Source organism: Oryx dammah, unplaced genomic scaffold (assembly GCF_014754425.2).
Source record: "Oryx dammah isolate SB20612 unplaced genomic scaffold, SCBI_Odam_1.1 HiC_scaffold_2, whole genome shotgun sequence".
NCBI lineage: Eukaryota > Metazoa > Chordata > Mammalia > Artiodactyla > Bovidae > Oryx > Oryx dammah.
Window position 1 is genome coordinate 184324964 of NW_024070186.1, and position 26091 is coordinate 184351054.

A 26091-nucleotide genomic window follows, 5' to 3' on the forward strand; every position below is an offset into this window, starting at 1 on the left:
TGTGTGTGTGTGTGTGTGTGTGTGTGGTATATGTGTATACGTATACATGTGTGTGTGAGTACAGGTTGAGGACCCGGCTTCCCCTGTGCTGATGGGGATGGGGGATGAGGAGGTGAAACAGTAAGCTTCTCAGACCCCACCTGGGGCAGACCAAGGCCCCTTCCTGGTTCCACATTCACACCCAGGCCCTTGCGGAGACTGACATCCGGGACCTTGACTGGGGCGCCCCTCCCAGCACCTCCTAGACCCCTCGGCTTCCACCAGGACACCCCTCTTTCTTCTGGGAAGCCTCAGGGGCAGAAGGGGGAAGCTAGGGGCTAGACAGGAATCTCCAACAGAGAGCCAAGTCAAGCGGGACTCCTTCTTCTTCTTCTTTTTTTTTTAAATATTGATTTAGTATTTATGTTATTTTTGTCTGCCCTGTGTCTGCTCAAGAACTTTCTCTAGTTGTGGCGGGCGGGGTCGTGGCGGCGGCGGGGAGGGTAGGGGCGTGGCGGGGGCGTGGCGGAGGCGGAGGGTTGTGCTACTCCTTGCAGTGTATAGGCTTCTCAGTTTCAGCGGCTTCTCTTGTGATCAAGGGTTCTAGGATGCACGGGTTTCAGTAACTGCGGTGTGCAGGCTTGGTTGCCCCACAGCATGTGGGATCTTCCAGGACCAGGGATCTAACCGTGTCTCCTGTATTGGCAGGCAGATTCTTAACCACTGGTCCATCAGGGAAGTCCCCGAGCTGTCTCTTCTGAGGATGGATTTTGATTAAATATTTAACAAAAGTAGTTTGGTGCTGACCCCGAGCCAGGGGCTGGAGCAGTGTCCTTTTATTGCCGGACAGTGGGGACGGTGGGAGAGAAGGTGGAGAAAGGCCAGGGGGCGGGGCACGGACAGTCGAGGTAGAAGGAGGGGCCCCAGCATCTCACCATCTGGACTGGACGAATTGTCACTTTTTTATCAACCAGGTGTGAGCAGCTGAATCACAGATGTGGCCTCTTTAGAGACTTTGGGAGGCCGAGGGATCCTGTTCTAGGCAGGAGTCAGGGCAGCTCCTGGGAGGGAAACTCCTTGTCTTGTGGCCAGGAGACCCGGGCTTTGTGAGTGTCCCTCTGGGGACTGGTGCCATCTCCTCCCCCAGAGTGCCCAAGGCAGGATCAGGACATCGCCTTCCTGATCGACGGCTCAGGCAGCATCTCCTCCAACGATTTTAACAAAATGTTGAACTTCGTGAAGGCCGTGATGAGCCAGTTCCAGCGTCCCAGCTCCCAGGTGTAGCCCCGCCCCGCCCCGCCCCGCCCCGCCCCGGGAGAGGCTTGTGGGAGGAGCCTCGAGGTGGTGTTGCCTCGGCCTGACCCCCAACGCTGCTTGGTTCTCCTAGTTCTCCCTGGTGCAGTTCTCCAACCGGTTCCAGGAGCACTTCACTTTCAAAGACTTCGCTACCAGCTCAGACCCACTAAACCTCCTGAATTCCGTCCGGCAGCTGGGAGGGTGGACGTTCACGGCCTCAGCCATCCGATTCGTCACGTGAGTCCTGACTCCTCCTCGGTCCTCCCCTAAAGCACCTGAGTCTTCCTTCAGGGCCCTATCTGTCTCGGTGTGGAAGGGAGAAGTGGGCACTGAAATTCAGTCCGTGGTCTCCTGACCAAGCCAGGGGCCTCTGGGTGGGACAGAGCATCCCCTCGTTCTCACAAAGGCATCAGGGGCCAAGCAGCGGCTCTGTTCACTGGCCTCTGGACCCTCATCTTCTCTAACAGAGATCGACTGCTCAGTGCCGCCTACGGGGCCAGAAAAGACGCCTCCAAAATCCTCATCGTCATCACTGATGGGGAGAAAACAGAACAGGTGGATTACAAGGATGTCATTCCCCGGGCTGAGGCCGCCGGCATCATCCGATATGCAATTGGGGTAGGATGGGGGGATGCCCTTACTCCACCTCCTCCCTAAGTCCTCTTAAGGCACCTTCCCTTTTAGGACAGAAGCCCCCCGCTTTCTTAGCGTCTTTTGCCTTCAGGATGAAAGCTTTGTCCCAGCCTGGGGGACTTTCATCCTTTTCCTTAAACGCCTCCATGCTGTTGAGCCTCATTTTTTTGCCTGTTCGCTGGCTGTAATTATATTAACCTTGCCAGGTTACTGGAGGAGCCCAGCATCCAGCAGGCATGTTATAGTTCGGATTATTTTCACTGAGTTGGTCTTTGCTGGGGACAGGTGGGATCAGCATTTCGATACAGAAATTCCTTGCAAGAATTAATCAACATTGCCTCCACACCCCCTGAAGAGCATGTATTTCAAGTGGAGAACTGATGCTTTGCGAGACATTCAGAAACAACTGAAAGAGAAGATCTTTGCCATTGAGGGTAAGTCAGAGATGGAACTACTCATTTCAGAAGCCCTCACCTATAAATCCTTTTTCTTCTAGAACCTGGACTCCTTTGTCATGGGCCAGTTCCTCTCTTTGGGTATTTAGTCTCCAACATGAGATCCTCTTGGGCTTCCTCAGTGGCTCAGTGGAAAGAATCCGCCTGCAATGCAGGAGCCACAGAAGACGTGGGTTTGACCCCTGGGTCAAGAAGATCCCCTGGAGGAGTGCATGGCAACCCACTCCACTATTCTTACCTGGAGAATCCCATGCACCGAGGAGCCTGGCAGGCTACAGTCCATGGGGTCCCATAGCATCGGACATGACTGAAGCGATCTAGCACATAGCACACACATGAGATCCTCTTAAAGCTGAGATTCTCCTTGAACCTGGCAAAGCTTGTCTTTCCCCCATAGAACCTAGGTGTCATACCTTTCCCCAGGTACGCAGACCATAAGCAGTAGTTCCTTCGAACTGGAGATGTCTCAGGAGGGCTTCAGTGGTGTGTTCATGCCTGTGAGTGGGGCCCCTTTCAGCCCGTTGATGTAGGGTTAGGCAGAGACGGAGGAGGGAAGGCAAGAGTGGGTATCTGATGAGTGGGCGGAGTCAGCGGCAGGCATTTCTTCAGAATAGGCTGTCTTCTTCCCACCTGCTCACCCTGGAATCCTTTCCTCCCAGGATGGACCAGTTCTGGGGGCTGTGGGGAGCTTCAGCTGGTCTGGAGGTGCCTTCCTGTACCCCCAAAATAAGAACCCCACCTTCATCAACATGTCCCAGGAGCACGTGGACATGAGGGACTCTTACCTGGGTGAGACAAGGCTGTGGTTGGGGGCTGGGCAGGAGATGGGCTGCCTGGGAAGGACAGGGGCCTGGGGCTGGGGGATGAGGGGACAGGGGTGGGGAAGCCTCGGTGCTGAGCCCTGGCCCCTTCAGGTTACTCCACAGAGCTGGCCCTTTGGAAGGGGGTCCAGAGCCTGATCCTGGGGGCCCCCCGCCATCAGCACACCGGGAAGGTGGTCCTCTTCACCCAGGTGTCCGGGCAATGGAAGCCGAAGGCTGAAGTCACAGGGACCCAGGTTGAGTGTGAAGGGGGTCTCCAGGGGCAGAGAAGGAGGAGAGGAAGGGGGTGCAGGGCCTCTGGGGGAGGTGTTGGTGTCTGGGGAGAGGTGGGACTTGGCCCAGGGTATGCCCCTGGCAGAGGGCAGACAGGATGACTCCCGACTCTGCCCTCCAGATCGGCTCCTACTTCGGGGCCTCCCTCTGCTCCGTGGACGTGAATGGAGACAGTAGCTCTGACCTGGTCCTCATCGGGGCCCCTCATCTCTACGAGCAGAGCCAGGGGGGCCAGGTGTCCGTGTGCCCCTTTCCCCGGGGGGTGAGTAGTGATGAGACCCGGGCTGGGGGGGGTCTGGCTGTGGGTGAGCCCTGACACCACTCTCGTTCTGCAGAGAGCTAAGTGGAAGTGTGATGCTGTCCTGCGAGGGGAGCCGGGCCACCCCTGGGGCCGCTTTGGGGCAGCCCTGACCGCCCTGGGGGATGTGAATGGGGACAGGCTGGCGGATGTGGCCATTGGGGCCCCGGGAGAGCAGGAGAACCAGGGTGCTGTCTACCTGTTCCACGGAACCTCAGAACTGGGCATCAGCCCCTCCCACAGCCAGGTGAGGCTTGGTCACAGTCCCTTTTGCCACAAAACCTCCTCCTGGCACCTTTCTGTCTTTGACACTGCCACCTAGAAAATTCTTCTTTCCCTCATCTTACCTCTTTTGCCTAGAACTGGGCACCTAGTAGGCATCAAGCAAAATCTGTGGAGCTTCAGAAATGGAAACATTGGTAATTCTTTAATTTGTATAGACGGATTCTTGGTGGCTCAGATGGTAAAGAATCTTACTGAAATGCAAGAGACCTGGGTTTGATCCCTGGGTCTGTTCCCTGGGTCAGGAAGATCTCCTGGAGAAGGGAAAGGCAACCCACTCCAGTATTCTTGCCTGGAGAATCCCATGGACAGAGGAGCCTGGTGGGCTACAGTCCACTGGGTCACAAAGAGTTGTACAAGACTGAGCGACTAACATTACTTTGTATGGTGACTTGATACTTTCTCCATCCAAGTCTTTTAATCCCCTAGCAGTTTTACCCTGTACATACGCCAGGCATTAGCAAAGACATTTTAAAGATGAAATCTGGGGCATGGAGAAGAGAAGTGCCTTGACTTGTCCAAGGTTTATAGTGGATCAAGAATCGTGGTGAGGGAGGTTCCAACCTCTTGTCTCTGAGCAGGTGCTCCACCTCTATCTGGCTCGCTTTGCCAATCGGTTTAGTTCTGGGAGCCTCAGCCTGCCTGTCCACCTACCCCCTCGTCTCCCTGGATGTCATGACGTCATTGTCTCCTGCCATCAGTAATCCTGCCAGATACCCGTAGGCAGGAGCCCTTCACTGGGTGGGGCAGGCTGAGAAGGGAGGGCAAAAGTTAAGGAAGTCTCAATTAAAAAATAAGCAAAAGATTTGAAAAGACTTTTCTTCAAAGGTGATATACAAAGGATCAATTCGCACATAGGAAGATGTTCAGCATCATTAGTTATCAGTCATCAGGAAGTCAAAACCACAATGAGACATCACTTCACACCTACTAGGATGGCTGGAATCAGAAAGACAGATGATAACAAGTGCTGATGAGGATGTGAAAGTATGTGGCATACTCAACCACTATAAGTGGGAATGTAGAATGATGCAGCTACTTTGGAAAACAGCTCTTCAAAAGGTTAAACTAGAGTTACTGGGTGACCCGGAAGTTCCACCCAAGAGAATTAAAAACAGGTCCATACACAAAAAAATTACACATGCTAGTTTGTATTAGTGTTATATGTAACAACCAACACGGAAATAATCAAAATGGCCATCCAACTGATGAACAGATAAAGAAAATGTGGTATACCCACACAGTGGCATATTATTCAGCCATAAAAAGAATGAAACACTGATGCATGTTACATGTGTCAACACAACATGCTATAACATGCTACCACATAGATGAACCCTGAAAACATTATGCTTAGTCAAAGAAGCTAGATCCGTCAAGGGACCACATATTGTGTGATACTGTTTACATGAAATGCCCAGAATAGGTAAATCCACAGTCAGAAAGTGGATTATTGGTTGTCAGGGGCAAGGGGTAGAGGAGAAGGAGGGGCGTGGGGGTGACTGCTAAGGGGCCCTTTTAGCCCTGATACTCAGCACGGTAAAGTTACTGAGTAGTGATATATGCCAGGTGCTGTCCTGAGAACTCCGTGAATTAGTTCATTTAGTGTTCTGAGGTGTTATCATCCTAGATGAGGGACGAGGAAACTGAGGCACAGAGAGACTGACTCCTGGCTTCAGATCTCATGGCTCATAAGTGAAGGAGCCAGAATAGGAACCCGAGATGAACTCGCCAAGTGAATGACAAAGTCAGGTCGCCAGGCCAGCCTTTCCAGCTCCGCTTCTTCACTTTTGTCCTGGAAATCTTTTGTCTCTGCTCATTATTTCCCTACTCCCACTCCCTCTTTTTAGGTACTTCTTGGAGTTGTCTTTTTTTACGGCTCACCCCTTCATTCTGTCTCCCTCATCCCCTCTTCCCTGTTCCTCTTGTTACTTCTGTTCAGCTTTTCTCACCCTCAATCTGACTTGGGTTTCCCTGGTGGCTCAGTGGTGAAGAACTCACCTGCTAATTCAGGAGCGGCAAGCTGGATCCCTGGGTCAGGAAGATCCCCTGGAGAAGGAAATGGCAACCCATTCCACTCTTTTTGCCTGGGAAATCCCATGGACAGAGGAGCCCGGTTGGGCTATAGCCCATGGGGTCGCAAAAGGGTCAGACACGACTGAGTGACTAAACGATAACAACAACCTCATTTGCCGCTTCCTCTCCGGCCAGCGGGTCACAGGCACCCAGCTCTCCCCCAGCCTCCAGTATTTCGGGCAGTCGCTGAGCGGGGGTCGGGACCTCACCCAGGATGGACTGGCAGACTTGGCCGTGGGGGCCCAGGGGCATGCATTGCTGCTCAGGTGAGAACACATACCCGCTGGGTGGTCCCAGGTCTGCGAGGACACCAGCCTCTCTAATCACCCTCCCTGGTTGTCGTCCCGGAACCGGAGGCTTGTCCTCAGCTCAGTGTTCTGCCCACAGGACCAGACCTGTGCTCAGGATGTGGGCGAACATTCACATCACACCCGTGGAGATCGCCAGGTCTGTGTATGAGTGTGAGCAGCTGGCGACCTTTCCCCATGATCTGGGCAAGGCCACTGTCTGCCTGCATGTTTCCCAAAGTCCCAAGAACCAGCTGGGTGAGTCGTTTGCCCCCGATCCAAGATGACCTGCCCCTGGGAGTCCCCAGGCCCAGGGCTCCTGTCTCCTCCCTTGCCCCTTGCCCACTTGGGGAGTTCCTCTTTCTCTCTCAGCCTTTTCCATCCCCCAGTTTCCCCTACAGTTAACCTCCAAAGCATTGTGACCTTTGACCTAACCCTTGACCCTGGCCGCCTGAGTCCTCGTGCCATCTTCCAAGAGACGGGGACTCGGAATCTGACCCGTGTTCAAGAGCTGGGGCTGAAGCAGCACTGCGAGGCTGTGAGGTTGCTCCTTCCGGTGAGGGGTCCTGGGGAGGGAGGCGACTCTGAGGCTGGTGGGGGGTGGTGGCTGGGCAGGGATGCAGGGTTGTGTTCTGGTCCTCGCCTTGGCTCCGCCCTCAAACGGCAAGTGGAAAGCAGGAAGGGCTTAACACGGGTTAGCTGAATAACAGGGAGTGAAGGATGGATGAGGTTGGCTGCATCAGCAGGAGGCTACATGGCTGGATTTCAGGTAGAAGCCTAAGGCTGCTTCGGAGAGCCATGGGGCATTGGGCTGGGATTCTTTTATCTAGCCACTGCTGTGAGGCAGGTCCTGTCCTCGACACCAGGGAGCCAGCAGTGGACAAAATGATCGTGGCCAGAGGGAGCTATGGGGGAAGATCAGAAGCGAATCAAATTCCTAGATAATAGATGTCAGTATATTCCTAGATAATAGATAATAGTGATGAAAGAGAGATAAAGCTGGAGAGAGAACAGAGAGGGTTTCAGGGGGCTATGGGGAACAGTCTGGGGAGACCCTGAGTAGAGTGAGGGAGCCCGTGGGAGGCCGGGGGAAGGATACTCAAGATGAAGGACAATCACAGCAGCAGTTTCACATGCAGATCCTAGCGATGAGCATTTACAAGGGGCTGGGGGTTGGTACCATTGTTGCTGCATTTTACGAATGAGGAGACAGGACCCAGCTGGTGGCTGCGAGGGTGCGTTTCTTGCTTCCTCCTGTATCCATCCCCCAGGACTGTGTGGAGGACTCAGTGACCCCCATCATCTTGCGTCTCAACTTCTCCCTGGTGGGCAAGCCCATCTCTAGCCTAAGAAACCTGCAGCCTATGCTGGCAGTGGATGCCCAGAGATACTTCACAACTTCTGTGAGTCCTGGGGTTGGCCTTTTCCAGAGGGGTTGGAGAAGGTGGACTCTAGATCTTGAGGGAAAACCCTGCTTTGCCTTGCCTCTCAGCTCCCCTTTGAGAAGAACTGTGGTGCGGATCATGTCTGCCAGGATGACCTCAGCATCTCCTTTGGGGTCTCAGAGTGAGTGTCCAGCCCTTAGACCCACCCTGGCTCTCCAGGCCCCCTCCTGGAACCCAGGGCTCCTGTCCCTGTCTCTTCCTAATGTCTCTACCCAGGGCTCTGGACCCAGACACACTGTCCCTGTCTGTCCCCCCACTTCCTCACTCTGCATTCCATCCCCACCCCATTTTCAGCCTCAGTCACAGAATCACCTTCTCTCCTCTGCCCCAATGCTAGGTTGAAGACCCTGATGGTGGGGAGTAACCTGGAGCTGAACTTGAAAGTGAGAGTGTGGAATGATGGTGAGGACTCCTATGGAACCGCAGTCACCTTCTTCTACCCTCCAGGGTTGTCTTACCGACATGTGACCGGGGGCCAGGTACGGTCCCCTCCGGGGAAGGAAAGGCTGATGGCAGGGGGCCAGCAGAGACTCCCGTGTTGGGTTCAGTGCTCAGGCAGGTCTTCATCTGTTTAGCATTCTTGAAAGCCAAGAGGACTGGACCGATCATGGTTAGATGGGTGTGGTTGTGTTTCCTGTGGCATGCCTCAACTCATTCTGTGTTCAGCTCTGAGCTTGGCATTTTAAGAATGACAGTCAGGAGTCAGTTCCCAGGAGGATGCTAATCTGAGAACCGCAGGGATCCTGCCTTCTATTTTTTTTGTATTATGCATGGTATAACTATTTCTCTTTTAAAGGAGAACATACCTCTGCCTTCAAATATTTTAAAACACTGTTCTGGGGAATTCCCTGGTGGTTCAGTGGTTACAATGCAGGATTTTCACTGCCATGGCCCAAGTTCAATCCCTGGTCGAGGAAAACTAAGATTCCAAAAGCCTTGTGGCTAAGAAAATAAAATAGAAAAGAAAAAATTAAATAAAATACCGTCCTATGGAAGAATGAGTTGGATTTATTGGTTACTGTAGATCAGAGATCAGAGCTTGGCATACTTTATCCATAAAGGGCTAGAGAGTAGATATTTCAGTTTTGTGGGCCACACAATGTCTTCATTCTTGCTGATCTAAAGTGAAAGCAGCCATTGACAATATGTGTATGAATGAGCATGGCTGTGCTCCAATGAAACTTTATTTATACAAATTGTTGCTGGGCTGCCATATGGTAATCCCTGTTCTAGAAGACAGAACCAGGACCACAGGGAGTCAAAGAGAGATTTTTAACAAACATTTCATTATGAAAAATTGTGTTAAACATTTACAAAAGAAGAGAGTGGTTCAACAAACCTCCTCCTAAATTATTGCCCAGATTCAACAATCATTAGCATTTTGCTACATTGTTTCACCTGTTTTTACCCTCTCTTGGTTTAAATATTTTAAAACCAATCCCAGACACCCTGTCATCATACACCTTCCTGTTTCACTGTTCTGGACAGTAGAACTGTCTTACATGACCCCATAACCCTGATCACACCCAGTGAAATGAATAATTTCTTGGTATTTAGACCATAATCAAATTTCCTTAATTGTCTCAAATATATCCTTTTAAGTGGTTTATTTGAACCAGCATTTAAACTAGATCCACATTTTATGTTTGGTTGGTCTCCCATGTGTCTTTTAAGCCAGTCTTCCCAATGGAAGCTTACTTTGATCAATGCATGAAGAAATACACGATGAATGTATTTCTAGGAATGTTTGTCCAGGAGTTTGTCTAGGAATGACAAACTCCAGCTGCCTTGTGAGGGTGAACACCCTGTCACTGGAGGTACTTCTAGACACACCAACCAGATGCCATGTGCAGACCTTCTTTGGATACGGCTTTTATTTACTTTTTGAAAATATTTATTTACTTGGCTGTGTTGGGTCTTATTTGTGGCATGTGGGATCTCTTAGTTAACACATGGGAACTCTCAGTAGTGGTATATGGGCTCTACTTCCCTGACCAGGGATTGAATCCAGGCCCTCTGCATTGGGAGTGTAGAGTCACAATCACTGGACCACCAGGGAAGTACCAGATACTGCTTCTAAAAATGAGCTATACCATTCACATTTTTGGATACAATTTAGAGTGACTCAACATGACTTGGATATCAGCTGATCTTAAGGAGTTATTGCTAATTTTGTTGAGTCTTGTGCTTATGTTAAAAAATACCCTTATCTGTTGGTGGTATTCACTGAAGTCTTTCCAGATTGAAAGTATGTGATATTAGGAAAGTGAAAGAAAGAAAATGAAGTCGCTCAGTCATGTCCAATTCTTTGCGATCCCAGGGACTGTAGTCTACCAGGCTTCTCTGTCCATGGGATTTTCCAGACAAGAGTCCTGGAGTGGGTTGCCATTTCCTTCTCCAGGGGATCTTCCTGACCCAGGGATCGAACCCAGGTCTCCTGCATTGCAGGCAGACGCTTTACTCTCTGAGCCACCAGGGAAACCCTGTGATCTTAGGAATGTGCTTTAAATAATTCAGGGGAGAAAAAGTGGAAAACAGGTGAACAAAACAGAGTAGAAAAATGTTGGTAATTTAATCTGAGTGATGGGGATATGGGGTGGATTTACCTTGTCTTTTCACTTTTGAGGAGATTTGAAATTTTCATAATACAAATCTTTTAAAAAAGAACTGTGAATTAAAAAAAGGGGAAATGCTATTAACAATAAATCTGGAATTTCTACCTTGGGATGAAGTTTGACCAGATAGTGTTTAAGGATTACAAAAAATTTTTTAAGTCACACCAATTTCTTTATGTTTGGTTGTGCTGGGTCTTTGTTGCTGTGGGAGAGCTTTTCTCTTATTATGGTGATCAGGGGCTATTCTCTAGTTGAGGTGCTTGGGCCTCTCCTTGCGCTGGCTTCTCTTGTTGTGGAGCATGGGATCCAGGGCGTCAGGGCCCCAGGAGTTGTGGCTCCTGGGCTCCGGAGCACAGACTCAGTATTACATGGGCTTAGTTGCCCCGAGGCATATGGAATCTTCCAGGACCAGGGATCAAACCCTGCATTGCAAGGCAGATTCTCAACCACTGGACCACCAGGGAAGCCCAGAAATTTAAAACAAAACATAACCTTAAGGTAAATTGCAGGTAACTGTCACTTCTGTATAGAGTTTTGTTGGGACACTAACAAGTTCTCAGCTGCCTTGGTTCATCTGTGCTTCCCCAGAACCATCTGCAGTCACGTTCCCTGCGCCTGACCTGTGACAGCGCCCCCGCCGGGACCCAGGGCACCCGAAGCACCCGCTGTAGCTTCAACCACTTCATCTTCCGTGAGGGCGCCCAGGTCAGCCTCGCTTCTGCCCACTGCTCCTCCCCGGCCCCCACGCGGTCCCACTCCTCGGTGACCTCCTCCCATTTCTGCCCCCTCCCCAGATCACCTTCACGGTCACCTTTCACGTCTCCCCCATGGCCACCCTGGGAGACAAGCTGCTTCTTGCCGCCAATGTGAGCAGGTGAGCTGGGCCAGGCTCAGGGCAGTGCCCCCTCCCTTTCAGTCTCCTCCCCTGGGGAACTTGCCAGCTGGGGTCCTCCTCTTTTTCCAGTGAGAATAACAGCCCCAAGACAAGCAAGACCACCTTCCAGCTGGAGCTGCCCGTGAAGTATGCCGTCTACACCGTGATCAGCAGGTGCTGCACCACGACCTCCGAGGGGTCCTCGCCCATCACGCTGTGGGGCATGGGGAGTTCTCTCTTTCTGTAGGAGCTGAACCTCTGCTGAGTTTAAGTTTGTTTGTTTGTTTTGTTTTGTTTTGACCGTGCTGGGTCTTCATTGCAGTGCTCAGGCTTTCTCTAGTTGCAGCTCACGGGCTTAGTGGCCCCATGGCATGTGGGATCTTAGTTCCCTGTGTCCCCTGCATTGGAAGGTGGATTCTTACCCACTGGACCACCAGGGAAGGCCCTCAAATTTAAGTTTTATCACTACCCTTTCAATAAGTAGATGACACCACTAGCAGCACTTACTAATCAATTGAGTGCTTTTTGTGGCTATTGATAACAATAATTATGATGTTATTATCATTATAGCCCCCATTTAATAGAGGCCCCAGGACAAGCTGGGGTGTTTTGGAGGGGCCCTTCTTAGAGAAGGATGACACTTCAGCGTAGGAGTGGGGATTCGAATTTCTGTGGTGCAGGTGAAGGGCAGGTGTGCAAGGAGTGGAGTGGGGCAGGGGAGGGGGCACAGAAGTGAGAGCAGCCCCCTGGTGAGGGGCCAGGCTGGGGACCGAGGGCAGCTTCGAGGTGTGGTTACACTGATACCCAGTGGACAGTCTGTGTTGGGCTCACCCCCACCTCCAAACTCCAGGCCCAGAAAAGCTGAGGAGGGAATTCTCTGGTGGTCCTGTGGCTAAGACTCTGAGGTTTCATTGTCAAGGCTGAAGTTTGATCCCTGGTCAAGGAACTAAGAGCTCACAAGCAGAAAGGAAGAAAGAAGGGGTGGGGAGGAGGGAGGGAGAAAGGAAGGAAGGAAGAAAGAAAGAAAAACTGAGGAAACAGGAGAGAAGGGCCCCAGGGAAGGCCTCAGGGAGCCAGAAGGGGTGGGTCCAGTAGACATTCGTCAGCAGCATCAGCCTGAATCTCCCTACACCTTCGTCGTGTCCCACCCGCCCATCTGGCCTCCTCCGAGTCCACAGAGGCCCGAAAGGAAGACCCAGGCACAGAGAGGGCAGGCCCTGGCCCCCTCCCCCCGGGTCAGACAGAGCTCTCAGCAGTCCCTGTGACCCCAGCCCCCTGCCTGGCTGCCCTGGCGGTCTCCTCTCTGGACAGCCTCTGCAGGAAGCCTGCACCCAGCCTGCAGCCCAGCCCGGCTCCCTGAACTATCCCGTTACCCCAAGTCACCCCCAACCAGCCCAGGGGCCCTCTGACCACCCATCCTGTCACACTCCCACCCCGAGTCTCCTCAGGAGGCCCTCACGGAACTTCTCATCCTCCTTTGCCTCCTCTCCCTGCAGCCACGAACAATCCACCAAGTACCTCAACTTCTCGGCCTCACAGGAGGAGGGCAGCAGGGAGGCCCAGCACAGATACCAGGCACGTGTGGTGACTCGGGAACATGGCCTGGGGCGGGGGGCCCAGGAGCCAGAGATCCGGGAGGACAGGGGCTCGGCGTGATCTTGGCCCTCACCATCCTCCATGCAGGTGAATAATCTGGGGCAGAGGGAGCTGCCCGTCAGCATCGACATCTCAGTGCCCATGGAGCTGAACCAGGTGGCCGTGTGGAAGGACATAGAGGTCCTCAACCCCCAGGTACTCAGAAGGCTCTATGGGCCCTCCGTTAACGCCCTCTCCCTGGACTCCCTGTGGCTTTTTTGTTGGCTCACTTGTGTCCTACTCTTTGCAACCCCATAGACTGTAGCCCACCAGGCTCCCCTGTCCGTGGGATTTTCCAGGCAAGAACCCTGGAGTGGGTTGCCATTTCCTCCTCCAGGGGATCTTTCCCGATGCAGGGATCAAACCTGCATTTCCCTCATTGGCGGGCGGATCCTTTGCCACTGAGCCATCAGGGAGGCCCTGCCTGGACTCCGAGGTCTTCGCGAGTCCCTGATGACCCCTCACATGCTTTCTCCCTGTGCCTTTTCCCTAGAACCCCTCCATTCAGTGCTCTTCAGAGAGAACAGCGCCCACAGAGTCTGACTTCCTGACCCACTTTAAGAAGAAGCCTGTCCTGGTGAGAGGGCCCTGGGCGGTCCCCCACTGGAAGCCACACTTCCACACTTCCATAGAGGGATTTAATTCGGGAATACGTATTATATCAGATGGATGTCTGCTGAACAGCCTGCTTGAGCTCCAATGTGGCAGCTCCTCTCAAATCAGACAGTTGAACACTGCCTTGTACCTTCAAACCCATCTTTCCCTGGCCTGATGCCACTTCTCTGTCTCCAGGACTGCTCCATCGCTGACTGCCTGAGGTTCCACTGTGATATCCCCTCCTTCGGCATCCAGGAGGAACTTGACTTCATCCTGAAGGGCAACCTCAGCTTCCGCTGGGTCAGCCAGGTGTGTAATTCTAAGAGCAGAGTCCCTTCCCAGACTCAGGTGGAGCCTGATGTGTCTGTGCCTACCTCAAGCCGGGGCATTTCTCTATCCCTGAGCCCTCCTGCCCATCCAACTACAGCTAGTTCCCAGCTCTTCCCTTCTCTTTTGCAGACACAGCAGAAGAAGGTGCTGGTCGTGAGCGTGGCTGAAATCACCTTCAACAGACTTGTGTATTCTCAGCTTCCAGGACAGGAGACATTTTTGAGAGCTCAGGTAGTGACCATGTGGCAGGGAGTGGCCAGGTTGGTCAGACAGTTACTGATGCTAAATCCATGATGCTGAGTGGGGGGCTTGCAAGCCTGGAGAGAGGCAGGATGGATGGAGAGCCCCAGGCAGGACAGTTGTTCCTAAGCCCATGAGTCCTTCTGTATCCCACCTCTTGGAGCGGAGCCTGATGAAGGAGGGGAGGGAGTTCAAGGGGACCTGGGAGGAGTCTGGGACCTCAGGAGTCCTGAGCCTTTCTGATGGGCTCATCTCCACTCCAGACGGAGCTGGTGCTGGAGAAGTATGAGGTCTACAACCCCATCCCCCTCATTGTGGGCAGCTCCGTGGGAGGGCTGCTGCTCCTGGCCCTCATCACAGCCCTGCTGTACAAGGTGAGTGTTTTCATCCCACTCCCGAGACCGCCAGCATCTGATCCCACTCTTTCTACAGTATAAGAAAGAGCTCACCGTGGAGTCAGTCCTGTGACTCCAATTCTTCCTAAAGAGATCCCTTCCCCCCTGTGACATCTGTTGTTGTTTAGTCGCTAAGTCATGTTTGACTCTTTTGCGACCCCATGGACTGCAGCTCACCAGGTTCCTCTGTCCACGGGATTTTCCAGGCAAGAATACTGGAGTGGGTTGCCATGTTTTTCTCCCAGGGGATCCTCCCAACCCAGGGATCGAACCCATGTCTCCTGCAATGCTGGTGGATCCTTTACTGCTGAGCCACCAGGGAAGCCGCCGGTGACATCACCTGTCCCCAGTGGACTCCATGTCTTTCTGTCTGATTCTCAAGCCTCCTCTAATCTGTCTCCATGTCTTTTCCGCTCTTCTTCACCTCTTTACATGTTTCCCTGGAAGGCAAATTAGAACGTGAAAGCGCTGGATTTAATGTTGATGTCACCACTGATTCTTTCCTTGGCCATTGGCATGTGTTTGGTTTATGATGGGTCTTGGTTTCTCATTCTGAAGGTGGTTCTACCCAGCTCACAGAACTGTGGCAGAGTCTAAATGATACTGTTTATTTAAAGTTCCTAGTATAGTGCTGGAACATAGGGTTCCAAAAATGGTGATCACTGATCCTCTCCATCATCTCTTTTCTTCTCGTCCACTGGACTTCCTGATTTTTTTTCTCCTTCCTCTCTAACAGGTTGGTTTCTTCAAACGTCAGTACAGGGAGATGATGGAAGAAGCAAACAAACAGACTATCCCAGAAAATGAGACCAGAGACCCCCAAGTTGCCCAATAAGATACTACCTCCCATTGTCCTAGAGAGGTTCCCTGGCCTTCTCACTTTTGCCCGATAAGAAACTACCTCCTGTTCTCCTTTGAACCTGCTCTTCCCTGAGAGATGTCCTAGCCTTGTTACTCTCACCCCAGTCAGGCCTGATGGGGAAGAAGCATTCCAAGCGAGGGGAGCTGGGATCAGCTGCTTTCTGTCCTTGGGAGGATGCAGTGTGTTTGCACAAATCACCTTGCCTGGGAGGAGGCATTGGTCTTGTCAAGGCTCCAACTGGAGATCCCAGGACAGGATCCCTGCTGTGCAACCTGAGGACTTGACTTGGAATTTCTACCTAGAAATCCATGGACAAAAGCCTCAGGCTCCAGTCTCTGTTCTTCCACTAACCACCGATGATCTTCCTAAAACACAGTACTAAACCTGGCGCGCATCCTCATCCATCCTCGGTGGTTCCCCCTTACTCACAGTGTAACTTCGGAACTCCCCAGCTTGTGAAGCAATACACAGATGCTTCTTACAAACTCTGGGATGTACTGAAGATGACATCGTTTGCATATCGTTGGTGACTGGAGAGCACTTTGAAGTCCTCTCTCAGGCACCTGCTGCCCCCAAATAAGGTCATTCTTATTACAATGCCACCTATCTCAGCATAACGGTCAATGTGGTGCCTGGTGCCGAGCTGGTAGTCAACACACAGCAGGCCGTTCATTGGACAGATCCTACTGCTGCCTCCAATAAGGTACTCGGGCCACGTGGATGTTTTAATTAGAAAAACAGAAGGGGAGGCATTTGACCATGTGATTTGAGGGGAAGCCGTTCCTTCACCTCCACCCCAAATTATCACCCCATCCACCATAGGGTCCCAAACCCTTTTGAATTTGGAAGTATGGGGATCTCCAGAAGGACCAGTTATGATGAAATTCATTAAGCTGGGTTCCAATTTAGACCTTTTGAGAATTGGGTTTTAGAGTGTTGTTTTTCAAAATGTGCTCCACAAACCTCCAAAGGTTTCCTAAATGCAATTTTAGAGGTGGGGAGAAAAAGACAAGAAACAATTTTAAACCCATGCATCTCACACATTTGATCCCAGTGACTTTCACAGAAATCCTGCCATATCCTTAAAATTGTGCTCCTAAAGCTTCTCCCTGGGCTCCAAGGACGGTAGTTTAACATTCAGGCAATGGTGCTATTTTCATTTAATTTTCCTGTGTGTGTGATTGTTTCCTTTTATTATATGTGCAGTTTTCATGGTTTCCATTGTGTTGTGTTATATCCCCAAATCACAAAAATGGATCAATGGCTCAAGAATTATTCATCAAGGGATAAATATTGCGATTAAAAAATAAAAGAGAACTGGTGCAACTAGAACTATGTCATCAAAATCAATACTGAGCAAGATTGCACTTCACATTACTATAGACATGTATGAATGCTGGGTTGAGTGATTGCGAGCTGAGAAATTAAAATGTGTCTAGGAAATATAGCATCTGAAAATTGGATTTTATTGGATCAGGTATCTATTTGTTCCTAGATTGTTGTCCATTATGAAACTTTGTCCAGTCATACCATAATTTTTAAAGGATTTTTTAAGCAACCAAGAATTAGTTTTATTTATTTACTAATTTTATTTTTTGCCTGAGTGGCACGTGGGATCTTAGTTCCCTGATCAGGGATCGAACCTGCACCCCTTGAATTGGAAGCTCCAAGTCTTGACTGCTGGACAGTCATCCACCAGAGTAATACCATAATTTTATCAAAGCTGTTGTGTCATTTTCAAACAAAGTATAATGGCCTCTCACATAAAGCCACAGAGATTTCTTAGAATGACTGCAACATATGCCCCATCTAAGATCAGTTAATTTCATCTGAAGATAGAGAAGACAGAAAAACCCCAGATGCATAAATCAAAGTTGCTGATGTAGCAAAAACATGGGCAAGTAACGTAATTTCCAAGAAGCTTATAAAACCAACCTGTGAGGTTAACGTCTGTATCAGAAAGTTGCTTTTGGCTGCAAGTAACAGGAGCGCACAAAGTGCATAAAGGCATATACTGATAAAAGGCCTTCACATAAGAGGTCCAGTAGACCCCTGGCCACTGAGTCTCAAAATCAATTTGACTTCACATGGGAGGGGCCACGGTGCACCTTTCAAGTGCCCCCCAAGGCTGCCTGCACAGCCTCACTGTATGTCTTTGGTAGCCAAAGATCTGTTCCTGTTCTCCTTCCCTAAAATGGGCTCATTACATTGATAATAGGCTATCTTTTTATTGCTTATTTTTAAAATTTTTGATTGCGCTAGGTCTTCATTGCTGCATACAGCTTTCTCTCATTGCAGCTCGAGGGCTCAGTAGTTGTGGTGCATGGGCTTAGTTGCCCCAAGGCATGTGGGATCTTCCCAGACTAGGGATCGAACCCATGTCCCCTGCACTGGCAGGCAGATTCTTATCCACTGGACCACCAGGGAAGTACCAATGATAGAGTATTAACAGAGGAAGACTTGTCTCTGCTCAAGACACTCTGCAGACTCTGCTGGAACATGTCTGAGGAAGATGATGGGTGGTGAACCCACAGAAAAGTCAAGGCCAGGCATCAACATGTAGTTTTGGGGAGTCCTTTGGTCAGGTAAGCTTCCCTTGTGGCTCAGCTGGTAGAGAATACCCCAGCAGTTCAGGAGACCTAGGTTCGATCCTTGGGTTGGGAAGATCCTCTGGAGCAGGGAAAGGCTTCAGCATTCCGGCCTGGAGAATTCCATGGACTTTAAAGCCCATGGGGTGGCAAAGAGTAGGACACGAATGAGCTACTTTCACTTTCACTTTGGTCAGATAAGGGGCATACTGTCCCAGGAGCTGTGATTGATGGGGAGCAACCCTTTCCAACCCCTAAGAATACAAAGGAGGTGCAAGACTTTGTGGGGGTTTGAGGTTTGGAGGACTTATATTCCCCACCTGGCACAGTGCCTCCATCTCTTATACTGCCTGGTAAAGGAAGGATTGAAGGCAGGAGGAGAAGGGGACAATAGAGGGCGAGATGGTTGGATGGCATCACCGACTCAAAGGACAGGAATTTGAGCGAGCTCCAGGAGTTGGTGATGGACAGGGAAGCCTGGCGTGCTGCAGTTCACTGGGTCGCAAAGATTCGGACACAACTGAGCAACTGAACTGAAAGTAAGGGCACGTATGGGACTGGGGATCAGAGTGATGAGCCGCCTTTGAGAAGGCAAGACACTAGTGAAGCAGATTAAAGCTCTGGGCATCCCCCAAGCAGGGCTTCCTGGGAGGTAGATGCCTCTGTGACTCTGGAAGGTATGAGGTGGGGACAGTCGCAGAGACAGCAAGAGGGAGTACCCCTAGGATTTTGGTCCCGGTTCTGAAAGGAGGCACAAACCCCATAAACCTGCAGAGAGCAGCAGTTCCTAGCACTGCACGCAGCGTTCCTCCAGGTAAAGTCTCTCACGAAGGATCAGCAATCATGGTAAGACCCTCCCTTCCTATCGAGGGACCGGTTGGTACCTATGTGTCACCTACCCATGTCTGCTGTAGCACTAACTCCCACTTTGACTAAGGGTCTTACCCCTCTGCAGCAGAGGGGACCCTGCCCTCCAAACTCCCCTGCCCCCAATTCTGCCCCTGTGGCCTGTAGGGAGGAAGTGGGAGAGATTCCCTCTGAGGCCTGGTGTACTGGTTGGGGTGACCGGTCTACAGTCACTGTTCAGCTCAACACTGACACCATCTGGAGGGAAACAGGCATGAACCACAGCTACCAAGGGGCTGAACTCAGAGAGCTCGTGAGCTCTGGATGTTAACACTTTGCACTGACATTTGGACCGTTTTAAAGGAATTCACCCTACGGCTTAGAAAATGGGAAGCTAGGGGGTGGATGATCATGAATAAGCACTGGTGGGGTCAGGATATGTGGAAAGACATCTGGGTTTGCCTGCAAGAGCCTGAGTCAGTTCTCACTGTCCTCCACGTCCCGGCTCAGAGGATGTTGACACCCCTGGCAATCAGGAAGCTGATGCTGTAGCCCGGATATGAGCCCTAGCAACGCACACTTCAGTTGTGGTGCCCACGTGGGATGGTGTGTTGTCAATGATGCTGGATTGCCCTTGAAATACACTGACTTGGTTAATGCAGAAACAGCACGTCTTGTATGTCTTAAATAACCAAAGGATCCTGGGGCCATCCACTGGAGGGGGCTCCCAGCTGGTGAGGAATTGGCAAATTGATTATATTGGCCCCTCCCTCTGAGTGAGGGCTCTAAACATGCCTTGGTTTGTGTGGACACTGCATCTAACCTGACCCGAGCTTTCCCCAGTAGCGACATAAACCAGGCAATTACGGAATTAGAGAGGCTGAGTACCAGGGACAGGTACCCTCACTGAGTAGGCGGGGATAGGGGTCACATTTCAAAGGTCATGAAATGCAAGACTGGGCGAAGGAACGTGACAGTGAATGAAGGTTCTGTCTCCTTTACAAACTGCAGGCAGAAGTGTTGGTAGAAATGGAAGAATGAAATATTAAAATAGCAGATTAAATTATTAACAAGTACCCTTGGACTGCAAGGAGATCCAACCAGTCCATCCTAAAGGAGATCAGTCCTGGGTGTTCATTGGAAGGACTGATGTTGAAGCTTTGGCCACCTGATGCAAAGAGCTGACTCATTTGAAAAGACCCTGATGCTGGGAAAGATTGAGAGCAGGAGGAGAAGGGGATGACAGAGGATGAGATGGTTGGATAGTATCACTGACTCAATGGACATGGGTTTGGGTGGACTCCGGGAGCTGGTGATGGACAAGGAGGCCTGGCGTGCTGCGGTTCATGGGGACACGACTGAGCGACTGAACTGAACTGAAAACCACCCTGGTCACGTGATTAAAGGGCTGTTCCAGCCTTTAATACATTTGAATAACAACCAGTAGGGACTGTCACCCCATCTGCCAGACTGAGGAACCCTGCTGAGACACCCAACGCCTTAAATGTATGGAAGTCAAGAGAGATGGACATCATCCCGATTCTCACCATGGATCATGGGGCGCTGCTGGGACCACCAAGCCCCATCGCTCCTGAGAAAGATGTTATCTACTAGAGTTTGTGATGGGATGCCCCACTGGGATGGGTGGATTGCTTCTCCGCTGGAATCCTGTCGTCCTGCTGCAAGCTGAACCAGTTGAAATGCACCCTCCCTGGCATGGAATGTACACCATTGAAAAAGGGGAGAAGGTGGGGTCCTGGTCTGGCATTACCCACCCAGCCCATCCATCTCCTCACACCTGAGGGTGCTGCCTCCCCCAGCAGCACATCCTGCTCAAGTTCCTAAAGCTGCAGCCACATTAACATCCCAGGCTCAGGCCACAGGTGTAGTTCTTAGAGAAGAGGAAGGCCTCCCCATGTCAGTCCCTACTACATTTCTGTGTTCTTGACTTTAGTCTTCCGCTGCTCCTGTGGTTTCCGGTCATGGGATGGGCACCTAATGGAAATGCCTTTCTACCGTGGGCCCCCTTGTTACCTGGCAAAGGAATCAATCTGCTTGATGGGTATGTGGGCAGCTGCCCCTCTCAGCTTGTCAAGACTGTCATGGTGGGTATCACCACTCCAGGGAGGGGATTGGAAGGCCCGAAAGCAGTACATTAAGGAAGGACAAGCCAGGACCAGTACTCTTTTCTATTCCTTTTTATGGAAGTATATTTGATATACAACATTGTGTTAGCTTCTGATGTACAGCAAAGTGATTCAGTTATTTATGTAGGTATATATATTTTTAGCAGAGAAGGCGATGGCGCCCCACTCCAGTACTCTTGCCTGGAAAAATCCCATGGATGGAGGAGCCTGGTAGGCTGTAGTCCATGGGGTCGCAAAGAGTCGGATACTACTGAGCGACTTCACTTTCACTTTTCACGTTCATGCATTGGAGAAGGAAATGGTAACCCACTCCAGTGTTCTTGCCTGGAGAATCCCAGGGGCGGGGGAGCCTGGTGGGCTGCCGTCTATGGGGTCGCACAGAGTCGGACACGACTCAAGTGACTTAGCAGCAGCAGCATCTATTTTTATATTCTTTTCCATATAGGTTATTACCATATATTGAATATAGTTCCCTGAGTCGTACAGTAAATCCTTGTTTTTTATCTATTTTATATACCGTGGTGCTTGCATTCACACTCAGTTGTGTCCAACTCTTTGTGACCCTATGGACTGGAGCCCACCAGTAACTCTGTCCACGGAATTTTCCAAGCAAGGACACTGGAGTGGGTTGCCATTTCCTACTCCAGGGAATCTTCCCGACTCAGGGATTGAACCCAAGTCTGTTGCCTTTCCTGCACTGGCAGAAGGGTTCTTTACCACTTGCACCACGTGGGAAGCCTGTACAGTGAGGTAGCAATGACTAACTCGTGTGTGACCTAGGAACCGTATCACTTTATACTTGGATGAAGTCACTGATGTGGAAAGTCTGAATCAGCCCTGGGCTTTTCTGCAGAGCATTTATGGGGGAGATGTGCCTGCTAAATTTGTATCACTGAAAACCTGAGTAACTGAAAATGAGATTCATTTGTTTGTAACTAATGTTCATCCTGTTAATTAATGTTTCCTTTAAAACATTAATTAATGTAGGATCACTTCTGATGGAGTGCTGGCCTGAAGCAGGTGGTCTATGTGCACTTGGTTGGCAGAGAATGGAGCGGGGAGGCCGGGGCAGGGATGAAATTAACAAGACACCTTTCGACCTTGATTTGGTGCTGAAGGAAAGAGGATTGTGAATCTGATCAAGTCATGGCCACTGTGTCCATCTTGGCAGTGCTGCGAGGAGAGATGGGTATTTCATATTAAAGTGACGTTAGGGAGAAGTATAGTCATTTGAGATTTTACTTTATTTTTTTATTTTTGGCTGCCCTGGGCCTTCGTTGCTGCGACTGGACTTTCTCTACTGCAGTGAGCTGGGGCAACGGTCTAGCTGCCTCTCTGCTGTGGCTTCCTTCATTGTGGAGCGCGGGATCTAGGGCACTCAGGCCCCGGAAGCTGTAGCACACGGCCTTAGCTGCTCCTCGACCAGTGGAATCTTCCCAGAGCAGGAACTAAATCTGTGTCCCCTACAGTAGCAGGCAGATTCTTAACCACTGGACCACCAGGGAAGTCTTGTTTTTATTTTAAATTGTGGTAAAATGCACAGAAGGTCAATTTTGCCCTCTAGCCGTTTTTAAGTGTAAAGTTCAGCGGTGTCCAAGTGCTCTCTCTTTGTTGTGCAACTGTTACCACCATCCACCTCTAGAACTCTTTTCATCTTGTAAAATCAAACCTCAAGACCCATTTAACCACAACTCCCCATAACCCCCCTCTCCCTAGCCCCTGGCAACCAACATTCTGCCTTCCGTATCTGTGACTCTGACTACTCTAGGTATCTCCCATAAGTGGAGTCACAGCAGTGTTTGTCTTTTCTGTGACTGGGTTTATTTCACTTAGGATAATATCCTTGAGCTTCACCCATGTTGTAGCAACTGTCAGAATTTCCTTCCTTTTAAAGGCTGAATAATATTCCATTATATATCTCACATTTTAGGGACTTCCCTAGTGGTCCAGTCGTTAAGACTCTGTGCTCCTAATGCAGGGGGCCTGGGTTCACTCCCTGATCAGGGAACTAGATCCCACATACTCCAGTTAAAAGATTCCACATGCCGCGACTAAGACCTGGTACAACCAAATAAATAAATCTTAAAAATCAACAACAACAGTAAAACAATCGTTCAGTGATAAGACAGAGTCCTTGCCTCTCCCCTCAAGGAACATACCTAATGATCGGACACATATCTTTGAGTTGTTCTGCAGAAACTAAGACATCTTCTCAGGTAGAGGACGGTGACCACATGCTGACTAGAAGCATGTAGATTCCAGCTGGTTGCAACCAGAAGGTTGATGATTAAGATTCCTGAAACATCACCCTGCTACCTCACAACCAACCAATTGGAGGAAAGTGCAGGGACTGCGCCCCTCGCCCCAAGTGTTGCCTTTAAAACCCCGAAAGCCATTATGGAGTTCAGGTCTTTTGAGCACAAGCTGTCCATTCTCCTTGCTTGGTGCCCTGCAATAAATGCTGTACTTTCCCTCCACCACAACCCAGTGTCAGCAGACTGGCTTTGCTGTGTGGTGGATGAGCAGAGAAATCTATCCACTGGGGACACAACTTTAGCCCCACTCATATTTGTGTTGAATGTGAGTACACACTGGTGGAGGCATGTTAGCTAGCTTTTCATGCCTTTGTCCCCACCCTCCACTCTGTTTTGTTGTTGTTCAGTTGCTAAGTTGTGTCTGACCCTCTGCGACCCCATGAACTACAGCATGCCAGGTTTCCCTGTCCTTCACTATCTCCCAGAGTTTCGCTCATGTCCATTGAGTCAGTGACACCATCCAAACATCTCGTCCTCTGTCATCCCCTTCTCCTCCTGCTCTCAGCCTTTCCCAACATCAGATCTTTTCCAACGAGTCAGTTCTTCATATCAGGTGGTCAAAGTATTGGAGCTTCAGCATCAGTCCTTCCAATGAATATTCAGGGTTGATCTCCTTCAGGACTGATTGGTTTTATCTCCTTGCTATCCAAGGGACTCTCAAGAGTCTTCTCCAGCGCCACAATGTGAAAGCATCCGTTCTTTGGCACCCAGCCTTCTTTATGACCCAACTGTCACATCTGTACATGACTACTGGAAAAAGCCATAGCTTTGACTATACAGACCATCATTGGCAAAGTGATGTCTCTGCTTTTTAACACTGTTTAGGTTTGTCATAGCTTTTCTCCCAAGGAGCAGATGTCTTTTAATTTCATGGCTGCAGTCATTGTCCACAATGATTTTGGAGCCCAAGAAGAGAAAATCTCACTACTTCCACTTTTCCCCTTCTATTTGCCTTGAAGTGACGAGACCAGGTGTTTTTAGACAACCAACTTTTTTTTTTTAAGTTTTTTTTGGATGCGGGCCATTTTAAAAATCTTTACTGAATTTGTTACAATATTGCTTCTGTTTTATATTTTGGTTTTCTGGTCACAAGACATGTGGGATCTCAGCTCCCTGACCAGGGATTAAACCCATGCCCCCTGCATTGGAAAGCAAAGTTTTAACCATGGACCACCAGGAAATTTCTGATAACCAATGTTTTAACTGCCAGCTCCAATTCTCTGTCAGACTAGTATTCCAAGGTGGGTATCTCTCTGCTCATTGTTGGACATCATGGGCTCCAGAGTGAGTTCCTTGGTCTGAGGAAATGACATTTAGCCATCCATATTGATGCAATATTTTCTCTTCCAGTTCTTTCATAATGCTGTAAGCATTTTCATCTACCACCGAGTAAGCAAAGCCCAATCCAGAATCAGAGTCTATTCTTGTCAGGACCCATCTGCTGCCCCCAGGTTACTGGCATCCATCTGATTTACCAGCTATGTTTAGCACCTTCCCACCAGGGAAGTTGTCACAACACTATCTGCGGTCTCTTGTCTCTTTTGCTGGTAGACAGAACAATCGTTTTGACATTTTATGCCTTAGAAGGTGTGATACAAAGGAGTCCCCAAATGGAGTCATCTTTGTTAGGTTCCCACATCAGCAAACCAGGACTTAATACATAACTAATTACAGTTTCAATCTTCCTCAGGAATTTAACCTTTAACCAGCCAAACTGGAATTTCCTGGTCAGCATTAGTAATAAATCTGCTGATAAACTCCTTCTGTTCCCCCTTAGAAGGATGACCTTGCCTAAAACAAGGCTTTTTTTGATGATAATTTCCTTTTTTCTGTTCCCTCTCTGACTTTGAAACCTTTTCTTATCTGCAGCTTGAGGGAGCTCCTTTCTATTGCTAGATGAGATGCTGACTGATTCATGAATTTTTTTCCATTTTAAGTTTTTAATGAAAGCTATAGACAAGATGACTTTATCCCCACATCCTCTCAATTGTTTCTTCCTTATATTTACCCTTTTCTCTTGCCACTTGGCAAGATTTGGCTTTATGTTCAAGGATCTTTGTGGGTCCTTGCCAGTTTTAGACTGGTGATAACCACCTTGCTGGGCTGAATGCCCACATGGACAGTCCTGCCACTGGCCTTCTCCCACTGCACTTGTTCAGTATAGATGTTGTATTTCTTCCTGTAAACCTGGACTACTTTGTCAATTTGCTGCCTTTTGTAGTGCCCTTATATAGCCTGAACTTCATCATCCTTTCTGATGGGTATGGATCGAACGTTGTACTTCTGTCTCAGCTCTTAGAGAAGACATCATCTTCCTGAGAATGTGGGAAGGTGCATTGAAATGCCTTTTTCAGTTCTTACTTCTGTCAGAAGTCACGAAGGGATTGAATTTCATTTTGGCCATTTTAGTGAGGCCTTAGAAGGGAAGAGACTCATGAATCACTTTATAAAGTCATTTAGATCTTTAACTTTTACTTGTTGAAATTTTTGTTATTGAACAGGCACAAAAACAGGTCTAGATTCAGCCCATCTCTGCACTGATACACTGCCCTCACGTCCCCTCATTTCTGGACCCAGTGGCCGTCTCAAGAGGTCACATGGGGATATCTGCTTGTCAATTACAGTCACTTTCCAAACTTGGAAAGTAGTTCTTCCAGTGGGCATAGACATATCCTGATTTAATGCATTCCTCCAATTTTCATAGATCACACCCCTTATGCTGCTTTGCTGCTGCTGCTAAGTCGCTTCAGTCGTGTCCGACTCTGTGCGACCCCATAGATGGCAGCCCACCAGGCTCCCCCA

The 26091-nt window shown here is 49.8% G+C and overlaps 1 protein-coding gene and 1 pseudogene across 1 annotated transcript in view; one reads left to right on the plus strand and one right to left on the minus strand.

Moving 5' to 3' along the window:
* The window catches only part of ITGAX (integrin subunit alpha X), a 20184-nt gene extending 3348 nt beyond the window's left edge, over window positions 1-16836 (plus strand). The window contains 26 exon segments of the mRNA XM_040260105.1: window positions 1127-1257; window positions 1367-1512; window positions 1743-1893; window positions 2194-2285; window positions 2287-2342; window positions 2787-2860; window positions 3023-3152; window positions 3278-3420; window positions 3579-3719; window positions 3793-4002; window positions 6249-6379; window positions 6501-6658; window positions 6802-6956; window positions 7672-7803; window positions 7893-7966; window positions 8183-8324; window positions 11049-11165; window positions 11255-11334; window positions 11425-11508; window positions 12831-12909; window positions 13018-13125; window positions 13463-13546; window positions 13762-13875; window positions 14026-14127; window positions 14400-14510; window positions 15268-16836. Coding sequence (XP_040116039.1) covers window positions 1127-1257; window positions 1367-1512; window positions 1743-1893; window positions 2194-2285; window positions 2287-2342; window positions 2787-2860; window positions 3023-3152; window positions 3278-3420; window positions 3579-3719; window positions 3793-4002; window positions 6249-6379; window positions 6501-6658; window positions 6802-6956; window positions 7672-7803; window positions 7893-7966; window positions 8183-8324; window positions 11049-11165; window positions 11255-11334; window positions 11425-11508; window positions 12831-12909; window positions 13018-13125; window positions 13463-13546; window positions 13762-13875; window positions 14026-14127; window positions 14400-14510; window positions 15268-15366 — 3044 coding nt within the window. The 3' untranslated portion in view covers window positions 15367-16836.
* An 8420-nt stretch (window positions 16837-25256) lies between these two features.
* LOC120882653 lies at window positions 25257-25684 on the minus strand (annotated as a pseudogene).
* Window positions 25685-26091: the final 407 nt, after the last annotated feature.